Source organism: Triturus cristatus, chromosome 8, assembly GCF_964204655.1.
Source record: "Triturus cristatus chromosome 8, aTriCri1.1, whole genome shotgun sequence".
NCBI classification, from domain to species: Eukaryota; Metazoa; Chordata; class Amphibia; order Caudata; family Salamandridae; genus Triturus; species Triturus cristatus.
The window spans coordinates 50,917,460-50,940,919 of NC_140591.1; the positions used below are offsets into that span (position 1 = coordinate 50,917,460).

At 44.6% G+C, this 23,460-nt stretch overlaps 1 protein-coding gene across 6 annotated transcripts in view; it reads left to right on the top strand.

Annotated features, from left to right (window-relative positions):
* LOC146800041 (uncharacterized) overlaps window positions 1–13,891 on the top strand; it is a 49,353-nt gene extending 35,462 nt beyond the window's left edge. For all 6 annotated transcript variants that reach the window (XM_085620957.1, XM_085620958.1, XM_085620956.1 and 3 more), the window contains one exon: window positions 12,581–13,891. In XM_085620957.1, coding sequence (XP_085477083.1) covers window positions 12,581–13,407 — 827 coding nt within the window. In that variant the 3' untranslated portion in view covers window positions 13,408–13,891. The remainder of the gene's footprint in view (window positions 1–12,580) is intronic.
* Window positions 13,892–23,460: the final 9,569 nt, after the last annotated feature.

A 23,460-nucleotide genomic window follows, 5' to 3' on the forward strand; every position in this document is an offset into this window, starting at 1 on the left:
CCTTATTTTGGGTAAAAATAAACATCTTTGGGGCCCCCAGCATTGGCCGTGTGAAATGGGTGATCTTCCTCTGCCCTCTGCTTATGTTCGCAATTTGGGAGCCCTTATTGATGACAAATTATCTATGAAGCAGCAGGCTGTAAAGGTGGCAGCCACCTGTTTCACCATCTTAAAATGGTTGAAAAAAATTATTTGGATGCTTCCGGTTTCCACTCGAAACCGTAGTGCAGGCGCTTGTGACATCTAGAATGGACTATGGAAACATCCTTTATTTGGGATCAAATAAGGATGTCACACGGAAACTACAGGTGGTACAAAATTCAGCTGCCAGGCTGCTCTGCCAGCTCTCTAAAAATTCTTCTACTTCCAGTGCTTTGCGCAATCTTCATTAGCTTAAGGTTGAAAACCGTGTGACGTTTAAGGACACGAGTCATATGCATAAAGTCAAAGCTGGCTTTGCTCCTAAATATTTGCAAATTCTAGTTCACCCTTACCAGTCCCCTCGTTTACTTCGTTCGGCCACTCGGTAAATTCTTGGTGCCCAGAATTAAACTCAAAAGAATGGGAGGTCGTTTGTTTGCTTGTCTTGGTCCATCTATATTGGAATTCTCTTCCCATTGCAATTCGTAATGAAACTTCATATATGAATTTTCATAAACTTTCAAAAAAGTGGTTATTTAACCAATAATTCACCTTTCATTTCATTTCATTTATTCCATTTGTAACGCGCTCAGCTACTCAAGTGTCCCGGCGCGAACCAGAGGGGGGGAAAGAGACAATTATACAAAAAGGAATGTTTTCAGCTTTTTCTTAAAAGATGCAAGCTCCTGAGTGAGGCGATCAAGAGGAAGGGCATTCCAGGCCCTACTAGCTCTGACCACCAAAGAGCTACCTCCCATCCTCTGAAGCTTGTAGCGCGGGACGACAGCCAGGCGGAGGGCCGACGAGCGCAGGACCCTTGCAGGGGCATAGAAGGCAAAGCGTCTTTGAAGATAGAGTGGGCCCTGCCCATGAAGAGCACGATGTGCCAGGACCAGAGATTTAAATTTGATCCTGGCCACGATCGGCAGCCAATGTAGAGATTTTAAGTGCGTGGTGACGCTCGACCTAGATGAAAAACCTAAGACTAGCCTAGCCGCCGTGTTCTGGACCACCTGCAACTTCTTAACCAAATAACCAGGTGACCCAGTAAACAAGGAGTTGGCATAGTCTAGCCGAGAGAGAATCAGAGCGCAGGTCACGGTTACTCTGGTTGCCTGCGGGATCAGTGGGAAGAAGCTCCTGAGTGTTTTAATAAGACCAAAGCAACATCCGGCCGTTTTCTTAATGTGTGTAGAGAAGGACAGGTTCTCCTCAAACCAAATGCCCAAGTTCTTAGTGGGCTGTCCTTCCGAAAAGGGAGGAGGGAGCTCTTGAGGCCACAACTGTTGACGGAAGTCAGTAGGAAACGTGCCGAAGAGCAAGATCTCGGATTTCTGCTCATTACACTTGAGCTGAGCATTAGCCAGCCAAGAGAAGATGGATCGAAGGCACTGTTGGGCGGCCAGAACAGAGCTGGAGGTCTTATCCCATGTAAAAAGTAGCTGGGTGTCGTCAGCATACGCCAGTACCTTAGCCCCCAGATCCTCAGCAAGATGAATCAACGGTGTGACGTAAATATTGAAGAGCAGAGGGCTGAGTGCAGAGCCCTGCGGGACTCCCGTAGTGACCAAATGAGGGGAGGAACTAAACGGGGGGATCCAGATCTGTTCGGCTCTTTCCTCGAGAAAAGACCTGAGCCAGCCCCACACGGCCCCAGAGACTCCAATCTCAGTGAGACGGGTCAACAAAAGGCCGTGTGGGACCGTATCGAAGGCCGCCGAGAGGTCCAGTAGGATCAGGGCAGCTCTGCCCCCAGCATCCAGGCAAGTTCGAACCGCCTCGACCACCTCGACAAGAACCGTCTCGGTGCAATGGCCAGTCCGGAACCCCGATTGTGCTTGATGTAAAATACCCTCCGTCTCCACAAAATCCGACAACTGTTTGTGCACCACCTTCTCACAAACCTTAGCAATAGCTGGCAGGAGGGAGATGGGGCGATAGCTGACCGGATTGAGCGGGTCCAAAGACGGTTTCTTCAGCAGAGGAAGAATCTTGGCCTGCTTCCAGACCTGAGGGACCACCATAGACTGAAGGGAAAGGTTGATAATCAAATTGACCTCCAGATAGATACAATCAGCAGCCTCTGCTAAGAGTCTGGCCGGGCAAGCATCGGCAGGGGATCCCGACTTAAGCCCTTTAAGAATCTTCAAAGTTTCCAAGGGAGGGACCGGAGAAAAAGCAGACAGTAAGGTAGAGGGAGTGGGCAGAACATTCCGTACGCCATCCCGTGCATCACTGTCAGGAGAAAAAGATGCCTGAATGGCCAGTATCTTATCTCTAAAAAAACTCAGAGTATTACACCAATCAAACGAAGAGGGTGTGGCACTTTTCTGAGCCAATGGAGAGATGAAGCTCTGAACTATAGCAAAGATTTCTTTGGAATTGTTCCTGGCCGCCTCAATGCGGACCGCATAAAACTGCCTTTTTGCCGCCGATATGGCATCATAATAAGATCTTTGCATAGTACGTAGTTTTGATTTCGCCACAAGGCAGTAATTGCTCTTCCGCCATGCCCGCTCCAAGATTTTACAGTCGTGTTTAAGAGCTTTGAGAGCCGGGGTAAACCATGGTTTAGAAGGGGATGCTCTGGCCGGTTTTATGGGCTGACGAGAGGTAACAGAGATCACAGCTTTGGACAACCAATCCGTGAATCCCGTCATACACTCTTCTAAGCTCCCGGACAGTACCGGCCTGGTGGAGTCCAAAGCGTGCACAAAGTCCTAGGTGTCAATTTTCCCCAAGACAGGTTTCGAAAAGCCAGGCGACCAAGCCTCTGTCCTGGAGACTGTCCAGGAGAAATACGAGATATAGTGGTCGGACCACGTCAGAGGGAGAGGGTCATTAACCGCGATGGCAAAGTTGGAGCAAATAGGATCCAATAGGTGACCAGCCTGATGAGTAGGCAGGCGGACAAGCTGGGCAAGTTGGGCCACGGCTAGATGATCCAATATGTCCATCACCTCCCTCTCATGAGGCATATCCAAGTGAAAATTCAGGTCTCCCAACACCAAGTAATGAGAGAACCTGACCGCCCTAGCAGTAAGGGAATCTCCCCAAGTTTGGAGAAAGGAGCCAGGAGGGCCCGGAGGCCGATAGATCAGGGAGGCCCCAAGAGTGAAGTGAGCTGAAAGTCGGACACTAAAGTCCAGTACCTCACAGCCTGCCCAGTCCTGAGAGTCACCCAAAGAGAGATCCCAGCATTCTTTGTAGATAACAGCAACACCTCCCCCTCTTGACCCTTTACGATCAGCTCTCAGGATCTTGTAGCCCAGAGGGGTAGCCAACGCGACTATGGGGGCCGCCGAGGCGTCAAGCCAGGTCTCCGTAAGAAACAGCATATCCAAGGCCCCATCCTCTAGCAGCCCATGAACTTCCGCATGATGTTTTTTTAATGAGCGAACATTGATGAGTGCAGCTGAAAGCTGCACCGGGTTATTTCCCCTTTTGAAACCCGGGGTTAAATTGGGGAGAAGCGCACAGTCCAGCCCCAACTGGAAGCCACAGGAACTACAGGCTCCAAGCGGGATAGCTGTCACATCCCACGAATGTGGATGCCGACAGACTGCCACATTCAGGCCCCTGAGAGCGGCGCCAGAGTATACCACACGGCCGGCAGTAGCAAGAGAGCGCACGGATCGTGGTACAGCGTTTCTGGCGCTGGTCGCTACCGGGGCGCGGACGGGCGCAGACGGGCTTGCCTTTGGCGCGCCAGCGGCGCGCCCGCTGCGCGCGTCCGCTGCGCCTCCGTGCGATGCGCATTAAATGCGTCCCGGTAAAAACAACTAGCGCGCTGACCTGCGCCAGTAGCAGGATGGCGTCAGGAGGAAAGGAAATGCCCTCCAACCCTCGCCGCGACCAGCAGATAGGGAGATAAGAAGGAAGAATGTGCAAAATAGGCAATTTGTGAGCTTTTAAAATGCGGGTAAGAGGAAAATGAAAATAGCAGCAGACAAATGTTCAAACTCGTAATTCAGTAAAAACATCCCACCATATGCAGCATAGGCGAAAACACACAGTTCACAGTACGTGTCTCAGCCCGGGAAACCCCCTCAGGCGCTGCGCGTCCGTGCGACGCGCATTAAATGCGTCCCGGTAAAAACAACTAGCGCGCTGACCTGCGCCAGTAGCAGGATGGCGTCACGAGGGAAGCCCTCCAACCCTCGCCGCGACCAGCAGATAGGGAGATAAGAAGGAAGAATGTGCAAAATAGGCAATTTGTGAGCTTTTAAAATGCGGGTAAGAGGAAAATGAAAATAGCAGCAGACAAATGTTCAAACTCGTAATTCAGTAAAAACATCCCACCATATGCAGCATAGGCGAAAACACACAGTTCACAGTACGTGTCTCAGCCCGATTTCCTTTATTTCTTTTGTCTTCTGTCAGGTTTAGCGCTGGGAAATCCTTGTTGGGTAGCAGTGCGCTGTATAAAATTAACTTAACATAACAATAACCATTATTTGTTATCTGAGATAGACATCTAGCCTCAGATTCCTTATCTTTTGAAGTCTCCCCAAGCGCCAGACTGGATCCGGAAATTTATATTCTTCTGTTCAATTTCGGAACATGGTTGAACCATGAGCTCTGCTGCTGAGATGCAGTAGGCCGGTGTATAGCCATGTCTTACAAGGTTTTGAGGATTTCTGTTTTTCAGAGAAGAAGGTTTTTTTTTTTTTTTTTTTAATCTTTCTGTAATTTAAGAACATCCTGAAAATGTTCATATTCGTTGGCTTTGGCACTATTGATAGTGTGTTTCATTAAGGATGCGATATCTCTCGATAATATATGGTATTTTGGGACTGGTTTTTCATTTCCTTTTATCCGGGTGTATACAATGTTTACATAAGTGTATTACATATGTATTAACGTATGCTGAGATATAGTTCTGCTATATGTATTAAGAATATTACATTCTATTTTAAAATTCTGATCTATATGTAGGCGTGGAACGCGGATATATAGATCTGGGTATAATTGATCAATATTTATTGCAGATTTATATCTGTTTCAGTGCAATTTTTGGTCTGATCTTCCCCAACTTGCAATGAATGTGGCCATTCATCGTGGTTTTAATGGGAATGAGGTTTGAAGGCCCTTCTTTACTGGAGTTATCAGGACAGATTTTCTTAAGATATTGTTTTACTGATGTAGAGAATGCAGGTTGCATAGCACTTACGTTGCCTTTTTCCCTTCTAGTCCAAGGGCTTACTTACCCTTTGGGGGTTAAATACTGTTGTCTGTCTGTTGTCAGATGTCTTCTGACATGGTATTATTCTGTTCTCCTTGAGGCTTTTGTTTTTCTGTGCCTGCTGGGTTGTTTTTTATTTACATTGGCTGTGGTCAGTACCACGTATTTTTATACAGAGCCATGCTCTTTTACATTTAATTCCTACATATGTCTGGTCGGTGGTGAATTTCAACCAGCTGGTCCTCTTGAGAGCATTTGTAGGATTAGTTTGCAGACCTTCCTCTGGGTGGGTATAGCTATTTTATTTAATTCAAAAGTTAAGGAATCTGCAGCTAGATGTCTCTATCAGATAAACAAATTACTTACTTTTGATAACGTATTATCTGGTAGAGACAGTCTAGCCGCAGATTCCTTAACGTCCTGCCCATCATCCCTTCTCTGCGAATGTTCTATAATGTAAGGGTTATATCCTTTTCTGTATTGGAGTTATTTACCAGTGATTACTGTTTCACGTAATTGTGTGAGTCAACTGACCATTTGGTCTTACTTCTTACATCTTGACTTGGTATTGCTATACCCTTTTTTCCAGTTTCTTCGTTACACCATTGGGTCTTTCCCTATGGCCCTTGTGTGGGTATTGTCATGCCATTTATTTCTTTTTTCTAATTATGCTTTGGAGAATAGATATATCTTTTTTTTGTCACACACAGCCGGTTTCTTTTGTGGGTCCACGTTTTAGCGCTGAGGGTTTCATGGAAGAAACTGACGTCCGCACCCTGGAAGGGACTTATGTGACTCCACTGATGTCATAACCGGAATCAGCGTCATCACGGATCCATAAGATCCGTCCCCTGGCGCGCAGAGGGACTGCCGAAAGATTTCCAGATCCAGCCTGGCCCCTGGGGAGAATTCAAAAGTTAAGGAATTTGCGGCTAGACCGTGTCTCTACCAGATAATGTTACCGAAGGCAAGTAACTTGTTCGTTATACATCTCAATGGTACTCATTTCTGTTGGCCCTTAGAAAAATGAAAGTACCTGGGGGCATATGAATTTCTGATAATGAGTCTCAGGCTCACACAAATCCCTGCAGCGGATACATTAGTCCACTGAGCCATCAGACACATCTGGGATTGATGGCTCCATGGGCCCATTTCTAGCACTCTCTCAGCCTCCAAACATTGGGCAGCTTTTACTGTTACATCAGCCTATAATGTTTCCTCTTCACCTGGGCCTGGCAGAGCTTTTGTTCTCTGATGCTCTTTAGTTGCTCAAACGCCTAATGCATCTCAACTTTCTTATCCTTATGGCATTGGGGGCAAAATGGAGTAGCAGAGGCTGTGAGAGCTGGGATGTCTTGGCAGGTAAGGAGAGAGGTTATCATTTGGGAGTTCCTTGGCTGGAGTGGGAACCTTAACTGTACATACGCATGCCTTGGTCAAAAAGCTTCCCGAAATTATTGACTGAAAGGGGGTGCAAGATCTGACTGTTTAGCTTGCCTTCCACCCTCGGTCTTGCCTCCCATGCGTTGCTCTTTTCTAATACCCTCCCCCTGTCTGAAACGATTATAATGCCAAAAGTATACAACTGTCTGGAAATGGCCTAAAGTTGAATTAAACGTGAAGGATACATTTTGTTCACCTACCCTAAACCAAGCCAGTTCCAGCCGGGCAGTCTATATTATGATTATTTGCATAGCACACTAATCATCCATGAGGGTATCCAGGCGCTCTGCCGATGGATGGGCGACTGTCTGCTTGGTGTTATTTTTTTTGAAGACAGGTCTTCAGCTTCTTGCAGAGCCCAAGAAGCAATGATGATTCTCCCAAGTCGCTGAACTTGACAGCTTGAAACCACACCACCTAGAGATGGCCATTTGTATCTGCCACACGACAGTTAGCACAAGCTTGACCACCGGCAGCAACGAAGACATACGACGCCAAATGGAAGCATTTCTGTATGTGGTGAAGGAATAAAGGCCATCATCCAATAATAATAAAATTATATCAAGTCCTTCCGTATTTATTGAGTCTGGCAAACAATGTGCTTATATACTCTTCAGTCAGGGTTCATCTGGATGCAATCTCAAGATTTAAGAGAACTGTTCTCCCAAAGATTAATGAAACAATTCATGAAAGGAGCATTTCCACCACTTCGACATCCATCAGTTCCATGGTAGCTTAATTCCGTGCTGAGTCAAATAATGTTGCCTCCTTTTGAATCTATACATAAGGCACATTTAACATTTGTGTCATGGAAATCGTCTGTTTTTTTGGCTTTGACATCTGCACGGAGATTCGGAAAACTTCAAGCATTCACCATCATGGAACCTTTCCTTAAGTTTTCAAAGGACAAAGTAATATTGAGAATCAACCCCAAGTTTATACCCAAGGTTCCTTCTGATTTACATTTAAATGAACCTGTCTTTCTGCGATCTTTCTTTCCAAATCCATCTATGTCAGCAGAAAGATTGTTACATTCATTAGGCTTGCGTAGGTGTCTCCGGTCCTACATAGACAAAACAAAGGACATATGCTCTTCAGACCAGTTGTTTGTCTCTCTTTGACAGCCCAGACCAGTTCATCTCCTATCCATGCAGGGGATAGCTTGTTGGCTCTCCGCCTGTATTTCCTTCTGTCACGCCAAGGCCAAGCACCCACTACAAGGAAAAGTGAGGGCGCATTCAACCAGGAGCATGGCATTAGTGTAGCTCTTTACGGGGGTGTCCTTAAAAGACATCTGCCATGCAGCCACCTGTAAGAGACAGCACACATTCACGAAGCAGTACTGCCTAGACATGGACGCAGAAGCTGACCCAGCAGTGGGACAGGCAGTTCTGAGAAACCTGTTTGGGTAAAGGTGAGCCTGCTGCCTGCTTATGCAATGTATTATGTGTACTGCTTGCTATTCTGATTCAAGCATGTGAATATTTAGAAGAACCAATGTTGGAGAAGAAATTAGTTAACCTGTAACTCCAGTTCTCAAACATTGGTATTTTTTATATATTCACATACCACCCTTCCTCCTCTCGGTTCAGAGGCTCATCATATTGTATGCTCACACTTGTGCTTTGAAATCTGACCTATGGTGGCCTTTAGGGGGGAGTAGAATTGTTTGAGCTTTAACCTCATAGGCTGATGTTTGGGTTCTTTCTAATGGGATCGATGTGCTACTAAAAATATACGGTTGTTTCAGGCCTATGCCCATTTCACACTTTATTCTTTGTTATGTATATTTTAAACTGTATACTGCTGTTTTCATGTACTAAGGATTCCCAGCCTGAAGACTGGGAATGATTCAAGCATTGGAATACATAAATTATACCAATTTTGGAGAAGTGGAGTTAAAGACATACCGTTTTACTGATTAATCTATATAGCATAATGTACTCAAATTATAATGTGTGCAAATGGGATTCCTGTGAATATTTATCATTTATGCATCACTAATTAAAGTGGAATTATTTGTTTTGATCCTATTAAAATCTGCTTTTCTAGCACGCTTCAGAATTATAAAAAACGCGTGCTTCATTTTTGCTTTCCTAACGGATGAATGCATAAAGTTAATTTACTGGTATTTAGGTTTTGTCCGCTGTAAAAAAAAAAAAAGACATCCTAATATTGGCACATAATTCACTTCAAAACCTCTTCTCACATTGCAGTCAGAAAATAAAAAGTAAACTGATTTCATGTTAAAGAAGAAGCACGAACTTGTCAGAAGATATAGTCTGACATTCAACCTCTGTCGTTGAAGAAATGCAAATGTGAAAAGATAAACACAGAGTTTACAGACCTCATTATTTGTTGCTTGGACTTTCCTGACCCACCCAAAAATGGTTGCAATCCACCAGTGGGTCACAAACAACAGTTTGGGAAACACTGATCTAAGCCTTTCATGTTCCCTTCTGTGCCGGCAGATGAGTAAAAGCTGCATCTTCTGTTGGTTTCCCCAACTACTAAACCAACCAAAGAGATGGCTTTGTGATTGATTGGTCAATAAAACACAACTGTTTTACCATCTGTATTTCTCCCAATTTTACTAAGAAGTGTAACTGAGGTACCTGAAAGAGGCAGGATAGAGATGAGCCTTCTTGAGCTGTGGGTCAGGGGAGATATTTACTCCCAACTTTTAGCTTTCGACCCCACAAATGAAGCTGTTAAGAGCGTGCTAAAATTGTCTGACTAGCAGGGTGAAGTTGGGAGAGGAATCAGCCAGAAAAGGTACAGGATTATAGAAAGTACAGTCATTACGGTGGTCCTTCTCCCCAACAACGAAACGGTGTCCCAGGTGCCTTCTCAGTAAATCCATTCTGATTTCTCTCAAAGGGATGGGTGCTAGTTGTATTCTCCAAGGCGAGTCTGCCTTCGTTGCCCAGCAGAGGGGGAAAGAAACATTTTTTTCTGAAAAGGGCATGCTTAAGTGATAATGCTTCAAATTTTGTAAGATTTATTTGGAAATCAGAAACTGTGGTGTGTTTCTAATTCCCTCAATATCGGCAGTTTTGAGATGATAATCATGAATCCCTTAAATGAGTTCTCTATGCTTAATGAAGTTAATTAGGGGGTTGGGGTCAAAGGATGGATTGTGGGAGAGTAGTGCCATTATCTCCTGCTTCTCTTTATACATGAGCACACTAACAGAATATTTGGGTGTCTATCCCTTGCAAAGTGGATCCCACCATTTTGTCGGTTGGTATGGATCGGGTTGTCATCCAGTTTGTTCCTGATAGATTGCAAAAGAATCCTTGCAAAAGCTTGTATGTCCTGCCCATCTGCCTTTGGAGTAAGTCCCCTAATTCATATGTTGTTGACTCTGGATATTGCTTGAGGAGAATATCCATATATTTTCCTTCCAAGGCAAGCATTTGTGTGCCGACCAAGCGCAGTTGATGTGTTAACCATCTACCGTTTTCCCGAGGTCATCGACCCCTTTGCCTAAGCCTGTGACTTTATTTTTTAGCTCATGACGATAGGCCCCTAAAGGTTGCATGCTACTTCCAACCTTCACCTTTATGTTAGCGAGAAATTGCTGCAGGAATTCTTGAGTGATAGTGAGGTTGGAGTGACACATCACCCTGTCAGTCCAGTTAAGATCTAGCAATTTCAGGAGTTGTGCCCTTTTGTCAGTCTTGGCTGTGTTTTCTGCTGGCTGGTCTTTGGACAAAGAATCTCAGCTTTTTTGTTAATGTCAAAGTCACTTGTCACACCATTCAACGCACTGATCAGCAGAATATGCCTCTTGGGTAGCGGGGCAAATTCAGTGGAGTGTAGATCTTGCACCAGCTGGGGCTGTGTGCAGCACAGGACATAAGCAATGGAGGTCTCAGACTGGTGATAAGTAAGGGAAGCTTGTCACTGGGCTTGTCAGCCATTCTAGCTAGCCCCCCATCTCCCAAGATGATGACCGCTTCGCCAGTCTCTTAAAATAGTGCCTGGTGAACGTTTGTGCCAACAAAGGGGTCGCTAGGGCACAAGCTTCAAGTGTGGTATCACATGCACATGAGAAGGTCTCTTTGAAGCGAAGGCACTGAAGGAGTTGTGTAATTGTTGTTGTATATGAGATACTCTCCTGTGTAAGAGATTGGATTGAGGCACCCTGTCTGAAGTTGTGAGATTGAAGCTATACAACAGGGATAATCTAGTGGAGTAATCAGTGGTAACTCTCATCAGTCGCAGGGAGTCAAGAAGGGCAGTCTTACACACTGGCATGCCCATGTTTCTCAGAGTGAGCCTCCCTGAGGAGGACAAACAATTGGCAAGGCACCCACCTACCTGCAGATGAGGACCAGGCGCTGATAGATCGCAGCTGCGCTTGAGAGATCTTGGCACTCTCTAACCTAGTTCTTCCTTGACTATACCTAATCACTTTCAGTCGGGGGAGAGGGGGCACAATGTCTTCGGTGCACCTCAGAGGCCCAATGGGGCTGGGGCAGCTTCACCACTGCTGGTTCAGGGTTAGTTGCTGGGGGGGAATCTTCTAGCAGCATAGCGCAGCACCACTGTAGCTCCAGCAGCTATCTGCAGTGCTCATTTGAGATCGCCTGGTTACGCCTGCCTGTGCCCAAGGGCTTGTTTCCACTATACCAGGTGTGGTTGCCATAGACTCCAGAAATGAGCGACAATGGTGTAGAGCTTAGCTGTTTCACATATGTGCCATTCTCCGCTCAAGCCACATCCTTGTGTTGATGATTTCATACTGAGTTAATTTAGTGCATATTCTAGTTAAACATGAGGGGAAACATTACTCAGTTTTATTTCAGGCAGTGAAAAGCAACAGGAATAGAAGATGAAATAGACAGTACTGTTTTGGATCGCTACGGTTTACAGAAGATGGAAAGGATTATCTTTGCTTATTCTACAGTTCATTGCAAAGATATGGGCCTTCAAGATGGTGGGAAGGTGTGATACAAATGCAATATTTGTTGATTGATTTCCTTGTACTATCAAACTTTTAATTTGTACCTTAAGCCTCATGTGTATTGAAGTGTCACTTTGACAGTAGAATGCTTAATTCTCACCTCCGTACCCATTATAGAATTGAATATTCTTAATTGTGATAGCTGTAAAGTTTTACATTCCTGATTTATTTATTTTTTGTCAGTTTTTAATCCCGCTGTGGTGCCTGCATGTAAATCATATTATTCTTTGCATTTTCTTTTGTCTGTACAATGAGGTTCTTTCTTCTAAACTGTGACTAAATATATATGTTTGTTTCTTGCATATGAAATCACCTGAGTCCGTGTTCAAGCCTTGAGCCTGGCCTGGCTACCAACCTGTATGCCAAGGGTTTCTAGGGCGATATGGCTAACTCTTGTCTATAACATAGCTGTGTAATGGTATAGTAGAAGTCAGATATAGGGTTCATAAGAATCTGTTCTTCTCTTCCTGTCTCTCTGTAGTACTATACAGGGCTTAGATGCCTGTAATTGTATAGTCCTATATCTAGGAATCATATTGGTGGTGATGATCATCATACTCATGCCACTGAAATCACAAACATTGCCTGTAGCTGGATCATCTCATGCTAACTAATCACAACACCCTTTGGCGCTTCCCATCTATACAGTTTATGGACTGACTCTTATCTGTCCTTAAGCATCCTAATATATGTCTTAATGCATGTCTGACCAATTAGCACATGTACATCTAATGGCTGCCCTGACTTTATGTATCATAGGTATATAGCTATATAATCTTTCAATGCTGCATTTGTTTTGAAATAAATATCTTCTAATATGTTTTCTTTTCGGTCTACAGACCAATCCACGGAAGTAATAGCAAGTGAGAAAGATTGTAAGAAGGACTCTACTGTGATATCCATGTTTGAGCTGCACCAAAGAATGCAAACAGGAAAGCAATTCTATAATTGCACCGAGTGTGACAAGAGCTTTATAAGGAAACGATCTCTTCAACTTCATATGAGAACTCATACAGATGTAAAGCTCTTTCGCTGCACAAAGTGTGATAAGAGCTATCATCGCAAAGCATCTCTACAACTTCATTTAAGAATTCATACAGGTGTAAAGCTCTTTCAGTGCACTGAGTGTGAGAAAAGCTTTACTGTGGAAGCAAATCTTCGTCGTCACATGATAATCCACACAGGAGTGAAACCGTTTTCTTGCAATACATGTGAGAAGAGATTTACTCAAAAGGCACAGCTTCAGGGTCACCAAAAAGTCCATGAAGGATTGAAGCCTTTTTCCTGCTCTGCCTGTGAGAAGAGTTTTAGCCGAAACAATGCTCTTAAACAACACCAAATAATCCACACAAGAGTGAAGCCCTTTCCCTGTACTATATGTGAAAAGAGCTTTACTCAAAAAGCACATCTTCAGTGTCACCTAAGAATACATGCAGGATTGAAGCCATTTTTCTGCACTGAGTGTGGGAAGAGTTTTAGTCAACGCAATGTGCTCCAGCAGCACGAGAGAATCCACACAGGGGTGAAGCCTTTTCAGTGCACAGAGTGTGAGGTGAGATTTACTCAAAAGATACAGCTTCTACGACACCTGAAAGTTCACACAGGAAAAAAAGAGTCGAGTGGGGAGGTAACTGTACCGCCTAGTCAAAACTCCATACCGCTGTGATGTGGGTCTAATTGCATTAATTTAACAATAAATCTCTGCATTTCAGAAGTTGCAATTTTAATGAATATTAAAGAGAAGCATCTGCAGTGACCACATCACCAGGAATAAATGGCTTGCCATTCTAATCCTCAAAAACCCTGGGCGGGTGGCAGAAGTAAAGTTTCTGTTTTGAAAACATAAGTAATATTTACAAGGTTTAAGACTGTTGTAATTCTGTTGATGGTCTCATAACAGCATCACTAAACCAAGGCCATGCAAAAAGGGACCAAAGTGCTTTATTTTGTGATCGGAGCCTCCAGTATGTATTGGTTTTCTGACATTAGTGTGCCACACCTCTCAACAACATCAATGTTAAAAAATGAGTCGGTCCAGAAAACCAGAGTTATTTATTGACTAAACTCTCAAATTGTGTTAGTGACTGAAAATCTGTAAATTGCAGCCTCCTAAAGGAAAAAATTTATTAAAATAGATAACATGTTCAAAATGGTGTTATTTTTAAAATTGTGACTACATATGCATATCTGGATAGCACTTACTACCATTTGTATGGTTTCAAAATCCTGTCAAGGTTTAAGATTTGGTGAGTAACCGGAATCAGGCCAGTCCGCTTGCATTGTTTTTAGTCATGTTTTGTATCATGTATCTGGATAGTATTTGGCAAGGTTAGAACAGACGTGTATTGATTAGTGAAGGATGCTATTTGAATGTGTTTGGCTATACCTGGTTGGAACCTCATGTTTCTCTCATAGGGGATATCCATTATAGTCATAAGCACTGAATAGTCCCGCCCACATGCGGGACCCTGGATCAGTTCTTTTATGTATCTTTTCAAGTGTGGAGCTTCGCTTTACTTCAGGAAGGCCTGCAAAGACACTTAAGAAAAAGACTGATTATGCAGCCTATATACCTAGGCTACAATGGCTAAAATTCTTCATTATGATGACAAAAAAGGGCCAGAATAAGGTAAATGAGGACAATTTGAGATGATTGGTAAACAGCATAAATCTCCGTCACAAACCCTTTTTTAGGATCGGGATGAATGAGAGATGGGCAGAGTAGTCTCATAAGATGTTAATATATGGCTAAAAAAGAAACTGTGCCTTTAAGAACTCCTTTTATCAAAGGGAGGGACTAGGGGTGTTGTTGTTTAGAGAGGTCCAGTGTACATACCCCATGAGACTAGTAACAAAGAAGGGTACAAAGTTCCTCGTGTACAGTGGCGGAGAAGAGCAGGTAAGAGAGTATCTCAGCTGATCAATGATAAGAGAGACCAATCAGAAGAAAGCGAGGGAAATTCCCTTAGTTTGAACTAGTGCTCTCACACACCCAGCAAGCTAGGTGTCATGCTTCATCATATGAGCACTGCCCCTCGTCAAGTCGGCGCTGCAATCCTTGACGGGCTCCCGAAACCGGGGCTCTTTGTCGGGGATCTTTTGTTCCTGCCGAAGGTGCTTGGGGGTGAGGGGCCTAGTGTGAAGTGATGTAGCAGAAAAGTGGGTTTTAAAAGGGGGTCAGTTGGTCCTACTTCAATTTTATTCCAAAGGTCAACTGCCCTGTTAAAAATGTGTAGAGTGGCTAAATGCTAGGAGTTAGGTATCTAGACATAAGCTCTACTCTATATGATCAACATGTTTCTTGCCGTAAGAGTCAGGAGGATCAAGGCAATTCATCAGGATCAAAATAAGACTGTCTACAATAATACGTGGTAAAGTGATTTCTACATACCACTTCTTATGGTTTGTTCCTGTTGGGGAAGAAAGAAACTCTTTATAACAATTAAAAGTAACTCTTCATACTGTACATAACTATGGATAATTGTGTCGTAAGTGATCACCGTGCTCGGGCGTGCAACACGCAATTTCATTACATAGTAGTGTCTCGAACGCCATTCGGGAGTGTGGGGTAGGGAAAGATAAATTAATATCCAATGATTCTATGGAAAAGGACTCACCTAAAAGGGTTGCTACTGTTGTTAGCAACGGTGTTGGCGGCTAAAAGGGACACCAATTGGGTCCTAGAGAGGACATAAAAGTTGCCGGAAAACCATCGTTAATAGTATCTATGTTTTGGAAAAAATAATAAGAAGTCACCAAACATAAGGTGGCACCGTTGTGGGGGGTAGAAGGTAGCCAGGCAGAGCCACAGTAACCATAGCCCTGGCCGATCAACCCGTACCGGACACCAAGATCGAGTCAGGGGGTGTTGGCCTCGGTACATGGAATCTGTTGGAATAGATCAGGAGGGTTCCGGTGGTCAGTTGGCAGATGTGGCTCCTCGGGTGTAGGGAGGAAAAACAATATTAGATTCAGTACTCACCGACGTGGATTCACGTACAGGGAAACGACCTACCCAAACCGCCAGGAACCGGGGTGGTGGGTATCGAGAGGGAGTACGAGAAAATATACTGTGGTTCCGGGTGCGTCATCGAGTGCGGGAAGCACGTCGTGACGTGTTGCGCTAATGGAGTACAGTCATGTGATTGGTCCCAGGCACGGAGGTGCGTCTTTGTTGCTGAGCAACCTCGTGACGTTGTCTCTGGGACAGGTGACGTGTCTCGCTGTTGGGTTACGAAGTGTAAACAAGTACGTGACCCACCATAATGTGTCCAAAGCTTTTGACTCGTGAACTAGAGGGTCAAAGATCAGAACAATAATTATAACTGCAGGACTAATAATCCGGGAGGGGGCGACACAATTGTGAGTGGCGTTTGTCGTACCGTATACGCTGCATCAGATGATGCAGGTATAAATAAACCACTCCCGAATGGCGTCGGATGTGTAACAATATTAACACATGTGAAATTCAAACAGTCGAATATCGATCAGAAGATTGTGGATCATCATTGGTAATGTATAAGCACTGCATTGCTTGAGGGCTGTGTCATGAGGACGTAGATAAGGAAATACTTGTGTCTACAACATGGCGTGTGGTTTGAGTATCAATGTTGTAGTCCCTATACAATCCAACTTCCTGAGGTCCAGGTGTAAGAAATGGTGTGTCAGTAATCACACAATGCGTAGAATGGCCCGTCGGTATATGAATAATGCTTGAAAGAGTGTTCATATATAGCAACTGGGGAACACAGGGAAACAGGAGCCTCGTATCCTGCCAATGAGAAAATTAATAGCATTGACTATTCAAAGGAATGGACCAAACATCAGAGTGAAGTAGGATCAGGAGATTAGGGCATACAGTTCCCAGTTTAGGATAGGGTGCTCCAGGGTATATCATCATTGAGACCCTCGATATGGCTGGATAATCTATGTACCCATCTCTGTTCAAGTCTGAATAGGGAGGATTTAGAAATCTGTGCATGGGATTCTAGTATGACCCAGTGTAATGAGTCGGGAGTATGTTGTGTCTCCACAAAATGTCTGTATAGTCTTGTAGTTGTGCGTTGGCAACGTATGTTACTCCTATGTTCAGTTATGCGGACAAATGAGGACAATTTGAGATGATTGGTAAACAGCATAAATCTCCGTCACAAACCCTTTTTTAGGATCGGGATGAATGAGAGCAGGACAGAGTAGTCTCATAAGATGTTAATATATGGCTAAAAAAGAAACTGTGCCTTTAAGAACTCCACCAGCATCCCATTATGCACAGCAGGTGGCAGTTACTTCAGGTTTTTTTTCCGGCTCCTGCTTCTCAGCAGCAGAACCTAGGAGCACTGAACTCAGCCTTTCTAAGGCTTTTCTCTTCAAAATACACCTGTGAATTTTGTTGAAAACTACTTTATTCAATGTTTTTTAACTCTCATTTGGTGTAACTTTCTGATGGGAATATGTTTTTGTGTGTTTAAAAATGCCATCTTTATTTAATAAATACCCTTTCTGTGGGAGAAAGAAAGCCAAGACAGACCCCCGTGATGTCTGTATTATTTGTCTTCCAGCAAGACATCTTTCTGAAAATTATCACTGCAGGAAATTTTCCAGGCGAACCCTAAGAGATGGGGAGAAGATTCACCTTCAGGGCACGGAAGAACAGCGCAGGAAGTAGATACAGTCTGCAGGTGAGCCTTCAGAGCGAGGAGAGGGTCCGTCCTCTGCCAGGGCTGTGTCATCAACCTCTGGTGGACTTGGAACAGCCAAAAAGAGGTGTTCGAGGCATGTGTGCTGTAGATACACATGCTTTGCATTCTCCTGCCATCTAGTGTTGGGTCCAGTCTCGAGGTAAGATGACTCCTCCTTTCGGTGATACTGCGCATGGGCATGGACTCCATTGTTGGATTGTTTTCTTTCCACCATCGTCTTTTCACCATCGTGTTTGGACGTGTATTGCAGCGCTCTGATTCAAAACTGTTAATCGGGATCCCTTTGGTACGCAGTTCACTCTACCCTCATCGGTATTGTTTTGATCGCGTTTTCCCCCTTCGGCGCGTCAAAAACTCAGAAAACTTTCATTTTCCAGTCAGGAAACTCTAACAACGACCTTCTTGCCTAGATCATTTTCCTTTATCTACTTCCACTCAAATCCATCATCGAGTCTACTACCGATGGAACGGACGCCATTTAAATTCTTCCCTTGGTGTCATTCCAAATACCCGCGCACCGACCTTCATAAGGTCTGTAACCTCTGTCTCTCCCTGGAGCATAAAGAAGACTGTGACGCTTGTTGATCGTTCCGATCCAAAAAGACTCTGCGGGACCATCGAGCTCGACAAAGCGAAATGCAGCGGCAGAGTATCGAGGACACCCCTGATATCTTCAAAGAAGATATCGAACAAGAGGAAATGGAAGCGTCTGCAGCGAAAGAGGCCTTCTTTGTCCAAGACTCTGATTTTCTGAGTTGGAGATCGAAATAGAGTCCCACAATGTTCCAGCTGGACAGGGTGCCATGGTTACCTAAGCACCTTTGCCCACCAAACCCGCTTCCACCAAACAAAAGGCCATTGGGCCACCACTGCCATCAGGCCATAGTAGGCACCAAGATTGATTCCAGCGCCCTGCCTTCCGGCTCTGCACTAAAGCATCAAGTCAAGCCTTTCGGATCGAGACGACACCCCTTCGATTCCAAAACATTCAGGCTCATAAGATAAAAAGGACAAATCCAGCTCGCTACCAAACATTTCTGAACCAAAACATAGACGCCCCTCTAAATCCACCGGAGCCTGTTCTAGAAACATCGAAGTAAAAGCTGGATGCAAAACAAAAGAACATTTATAGCAATCCTGACACTGGGCACTTTACAACTGAGCCAGTAATACCATCTTTCAAAGGGAAAATGGACACGGACTGCAAGATCCCTCTCAAAAAGAAAAAGGACATGGCTACTGGTCCTATTAATATTCCTCAAACCCCTCCACCTTCTTCACCAGTACCTATTATACCAGCTTCAAAACCTCTACACACCACAGCACCAGGCTCTCTAAATACAAATCCTGATATAGGAGATGATGATGATACTTATGATCTTCCACCACCTGATCCATAGGATAGCTACACTATGGATCCACTTGTAGACACAGACCCGGATCTATATCTGGCTCAGCCTTCCCCTCCTGATAATACTGCATATCAGGAGATAATTGCTAGGGCAGCCACTTACCATGGAGTGACTTTACATAAAGAAGCCCTTGAAGAGGATTCCTGTTTGAATCTCTTATGCCTTTAACCCTTTCCATGCGTCAGACGGCCCGTGGCCGTCCGATGTCACAGTTGGTGTGTGCGTCGGACGACCAGGGGCCGTCTGAACTGCGCACGCGTGGAATTCGCCCGCATCCGCCGGGGAATTCCTCGCGCTTTCAGGGGGTTAAAAGGGCAACAACCCTCAGGGGAAGCACCACCTTCAGATAAAGAATCAAAACTAATAGATGCCTTGGGGAAGAGAGTAGTTGCTCAATCAGCCAACCATTGGCGTGCACCCAATACACAAGGTATATTGGCTAGGTATGATAGGGAACACTGGGAAGAGATGGAAGAATTATTGTGATATCTCCCAGAAGAAACCAAGAGAAGAGGGCAGGAAATAGGGCGGGAATGGAAACTTATTTCCAAATTCGCCATCAGATGTGTGTTAGATGCTGCAGATACTGTAGCTGGAGGAGTCAACACAGGTATTCTACTTAAGAGACATGCATGGCTCATAATATCTGGATTCAAACCTGAAGTTCAACAAACTATTCTTAATGAACCTTTCGATAAGGAACATCTTTTTGGGCCTTAAGTAGACCAATCACTTGAATAGATGAAAAAGGACACAGAAGTGCCGAAATCTATGGGAGCACTTCAGTCTCCTTCCACTAGAGGTTGCTTTTGTCGCTCCTTTTACATAGGAGGCTCTAAAACTAATACAACAGATGCAGGTGCATCTTCATACAAAACACAGACACCATCATCTCCCTCTAGAGGATTCTTTAGGGGTGGATATAGGGGAAACACATTTTAAAGGGAGAGGTAGAGGTACACCAACACGCACCTCTCCATCCACTAATAAGCAGTGACTTGCTATCACTTTCCCCGGATCATTCATCACCAGTCGGGGGGAGATTACAACAGTTTCTTCCCATTTGGAAATCAATATCATCAGACAAATGGGTGTTGGGCGTTATCCAACATGGTCATTGCCTGGTGCTCACAGGCAATATTCCACCTTGTATTCACAAACTGTCTTTAGAACACCAACATCTCTCACACTGATTCTGGTGGCTACCACATGGGCTCACAAACCATGGTTCACCACACTATTAGAACTCTCAGTAGGTCCACACCAGAAGCTTCACATAACTTCAAACTTTCCCTTTTAGAACCATGGAGAAATCAGACATCCAAACCTCAAGAAGCTCATCCTAGCAATTTGGCTCTTGTAGTCATAGAGTATGGATATATAAACCTACCACCAGATTCTGACAATTCGTAAAGAAGCAAAAGACCTACCACCATCGCATGCTAGGTTTGTGATATATTGTATTAAGAACGCAATTGATCTGCTAGATGCATCTATACAAAATGTTATTTGTTATCTTTTGCATCTACAGCGAGTTGGCTTAGCCTACACATACATTTGACTATACCTTGCAGCAATAGCTGCATATTTTCAAAATAGACAACGTTCATCCTTATTCAAAATTCCACAAATTAAAGCCTTTATGGAAGGCCTTAAAAGAATAATACCACCCAGGGTACCACCTGCACCTCTCTGGAACCTTAACATTGTTCACACAAGGCTTATGGGTCCATCTATTGAACCATTACACAATTGTTCATTACAATTTTTTTCATGAAAGGTTACTTTTCTAATTGCTATCACTTCACTAAAACGAATTGGTGAGCTACCTACAGGCATTAACCCTTCTTTCATCTTCATAAAGAAAGTGGTTCTTCGTACAAACCCCAAATTCCTTCCAAAAGTGGTCTCTGCTTTTCATATTAACCAACCATTTGAGTTACCTGTGTTCTTCCCTCAACCTGATACAGTAGAACAAAGAGCTCTACATACACCTGATGTCAAAAGAGCACTCCTAATATATGTTATGTTAGAAGAAATTTATAAGACGCACGTACACCAGAAGGTTTCATGGCGCTAATTGTAACAAAGTGACGCGGCGGGTAGACTAATTGTATGAGGACGCTAACAGCTGTGTTTTAAGGGCTTTTCTGAAACCCATTAGGTAGTCCTGCATTCTGATGTCCAGGGGCAGCGAGTTTCAAAAGCCAGGTGCAAGGTACGAGAATTTACGCCCCCCCTGGCGTTTGAACTTGATAGTCGGAGTGGCAAGCAGCATGAGGTTGCCAGACCGTAAGTTGCGACGTGGGGTGTATTTCACAATACGGCTACTGAGAAATTTAGGGCTCCTGCCGTGCAGAGCCTTAAAGAGTAGGCACCCGGTTTTAAAAGCTGCACGTTGTGCGACTGGGAGCCAGTGTAGTTTGGCCAGCAGAGGGCTGGCCGAGTGCCATTTAGGTTGCCCAAGTATTAGTCTGGCTGCCTGGTTCTGTACCATTTGAAGACGTTTGAGCAAAAACATGGGCAAGCCAAAGTAAATGGAGTTGGAGAAGTCGAGGCGCGATAGCACTAGAGCTATGACTGCCTGAATAAGGGCCGAAGGGGTAAGTAGGTGAGCAATTTCCCTAATTTTCCTAAGCTGGAAGACGCATGAGGAAACCACGGACCCCACCTGACCTCTAAGCGAAAGATCGGAGTTCAGTATCACTCCAAGGCTTTTCACTGAAGGGGAAGGAGTGGGGAGTGGTCCAAGGTCAGTAGGCCAGAAATGGGTTCCCCACATGATCGCGCTAGTTCCCGGCAAGATTAATTCAGTTTTGCCGGGATTAAGTTTAAGATGGTTAGAGTTCATCCAGCGCTGGATGTGGAGCACGGTAGCCTGGAATTCGGAGGCTGAGTTTGGTCCGTCCAACGTGAAGACAAGTTGAAGATAGTCTGCGTAGTGGAAGGTCGTGACCTTCAAGTGTTTTAGAGAGCTGATGAGGGGTCTGAGGTAAAGATTAAACAAAAGAGGGGAAAGGGACGATCCCTGAGGGACCCCACAGGGGGAGACCATCCTGGGGGCAGTGAAGGTGCCGAGACGCGCTGCCTGCGTTCTGTCTCCGAGGAATGATTTGATCCAATTATACGCAGAGCCTTGTATACCTGCTTGTTCGACCCGGGACAAGAGGATGTGATGGTCCACCGTGTCGAACGCTGCCGACAGATCGAGGAGGATGAGAGCCTGATGAAAGCCTTTGTCTGCATTGGTTCGCAAAGTGTCTAATACGGCAAGGATAACCGTTTCAGTAGAGTGTGCTGGACGGAATCCAGCTTGGTTGGGTTCCAAATGGTCGGATTGCTCGATGAAATTCGATAGGGACTTGGTAACGTGGGCCTCAAGAATCTTTGCTAAAAAGGGAAGCAGAGATATGGGGCAATAGTTGGAATGGTTAAGAGGGTCAGCCCCAGGTTTCTTTAATAATGTGACTACTATTGCATTCTTAAAAGCAGAGGGAACCCTACCTTGAGAAAGGGATTCGTTTAGGAAATGAAGCACACAGTGAGGGAGGTTGGAAAAAACCTCCTTAAGAATGTGTGGGGGACAATAGCCCTTGGGGGAGCCGGATTTGACTCGAGCCAGTAGTTCTAATAGAATCTGAGGGCATAGAGCAGGAAAACGGTCCAAGGTAAAGAGATTAGTTGTAGCAGGATCAGTGTTGTCTGAACAACATGGGGCAAGAATGCTGGCTTTTATATTGGATATTTTGTCCAGGAAATAGGAGTTCAGGGAGTTGCAAAACTCCTGAGTAGGTGGCTGATCAGGGTGAATTCTATCTGAGTTGCATAAATCATTGATTATGGAGAAGATCTCTTTAGATTTGTTTTGAGCGTTGAGAATTCTAGCAGAGAAATATGCGGCTTTGGCTTCCCGTATAGCCTTTTTATAATCAATGCGGGCTAAAGAGAACTGGAGTTTATCCTCCGGAGTATAATGTAATCTCCATTTTCTTTCTTTTTGCCGTAGCCCAAGTTTTTGTTTTTTGAGCTCCGCAGAAAACCACTTATGAGCGTCAGTGTGGCGAGAGCAAGTGAATTTGGTAAGAGGGGCATAAGAGTCACAGGCCTTAAGTAGCCAGTCGGAGATTGCAGTGTCCATGACCTCAACATCTGGGTTGAAGGGGGGCATGGACCTAGCTAAAGAGATAATGAAGCCGGGTTTATCGATGGAACTCCATTTCCTGGATTTGCCACCGCCTTTAGAGGGAGTGTGATTGTTGATCATAGTAGTGATCGTGAAATTAATGAGGTGATGATCGGACCAGATGCAGGGTGAGACCGGAAGTGCAGAAAGAGTAAGGTTTGAGAACCATATTTGGTCCAAGATATGTCCTTTAGTATGTGTAGGGGTGGAGACGTGTTGGATAAGGTTTAGACTAACAAGCAATTCTGACAATTCCGCAGCATAAGGCCCACCCCGGGCGTCATTGAACCAGTAGTTCAGGTCGCCTATGAGCATAATGCTAGCGTAATTGGTGAGCAGGTTTGCCATTTGTTCACTGAGGGCTGAGGGAAAAGTGGGCATGGCAGAGGGGGGACGGTATAATAACACCAAAACAATAGGTTCTC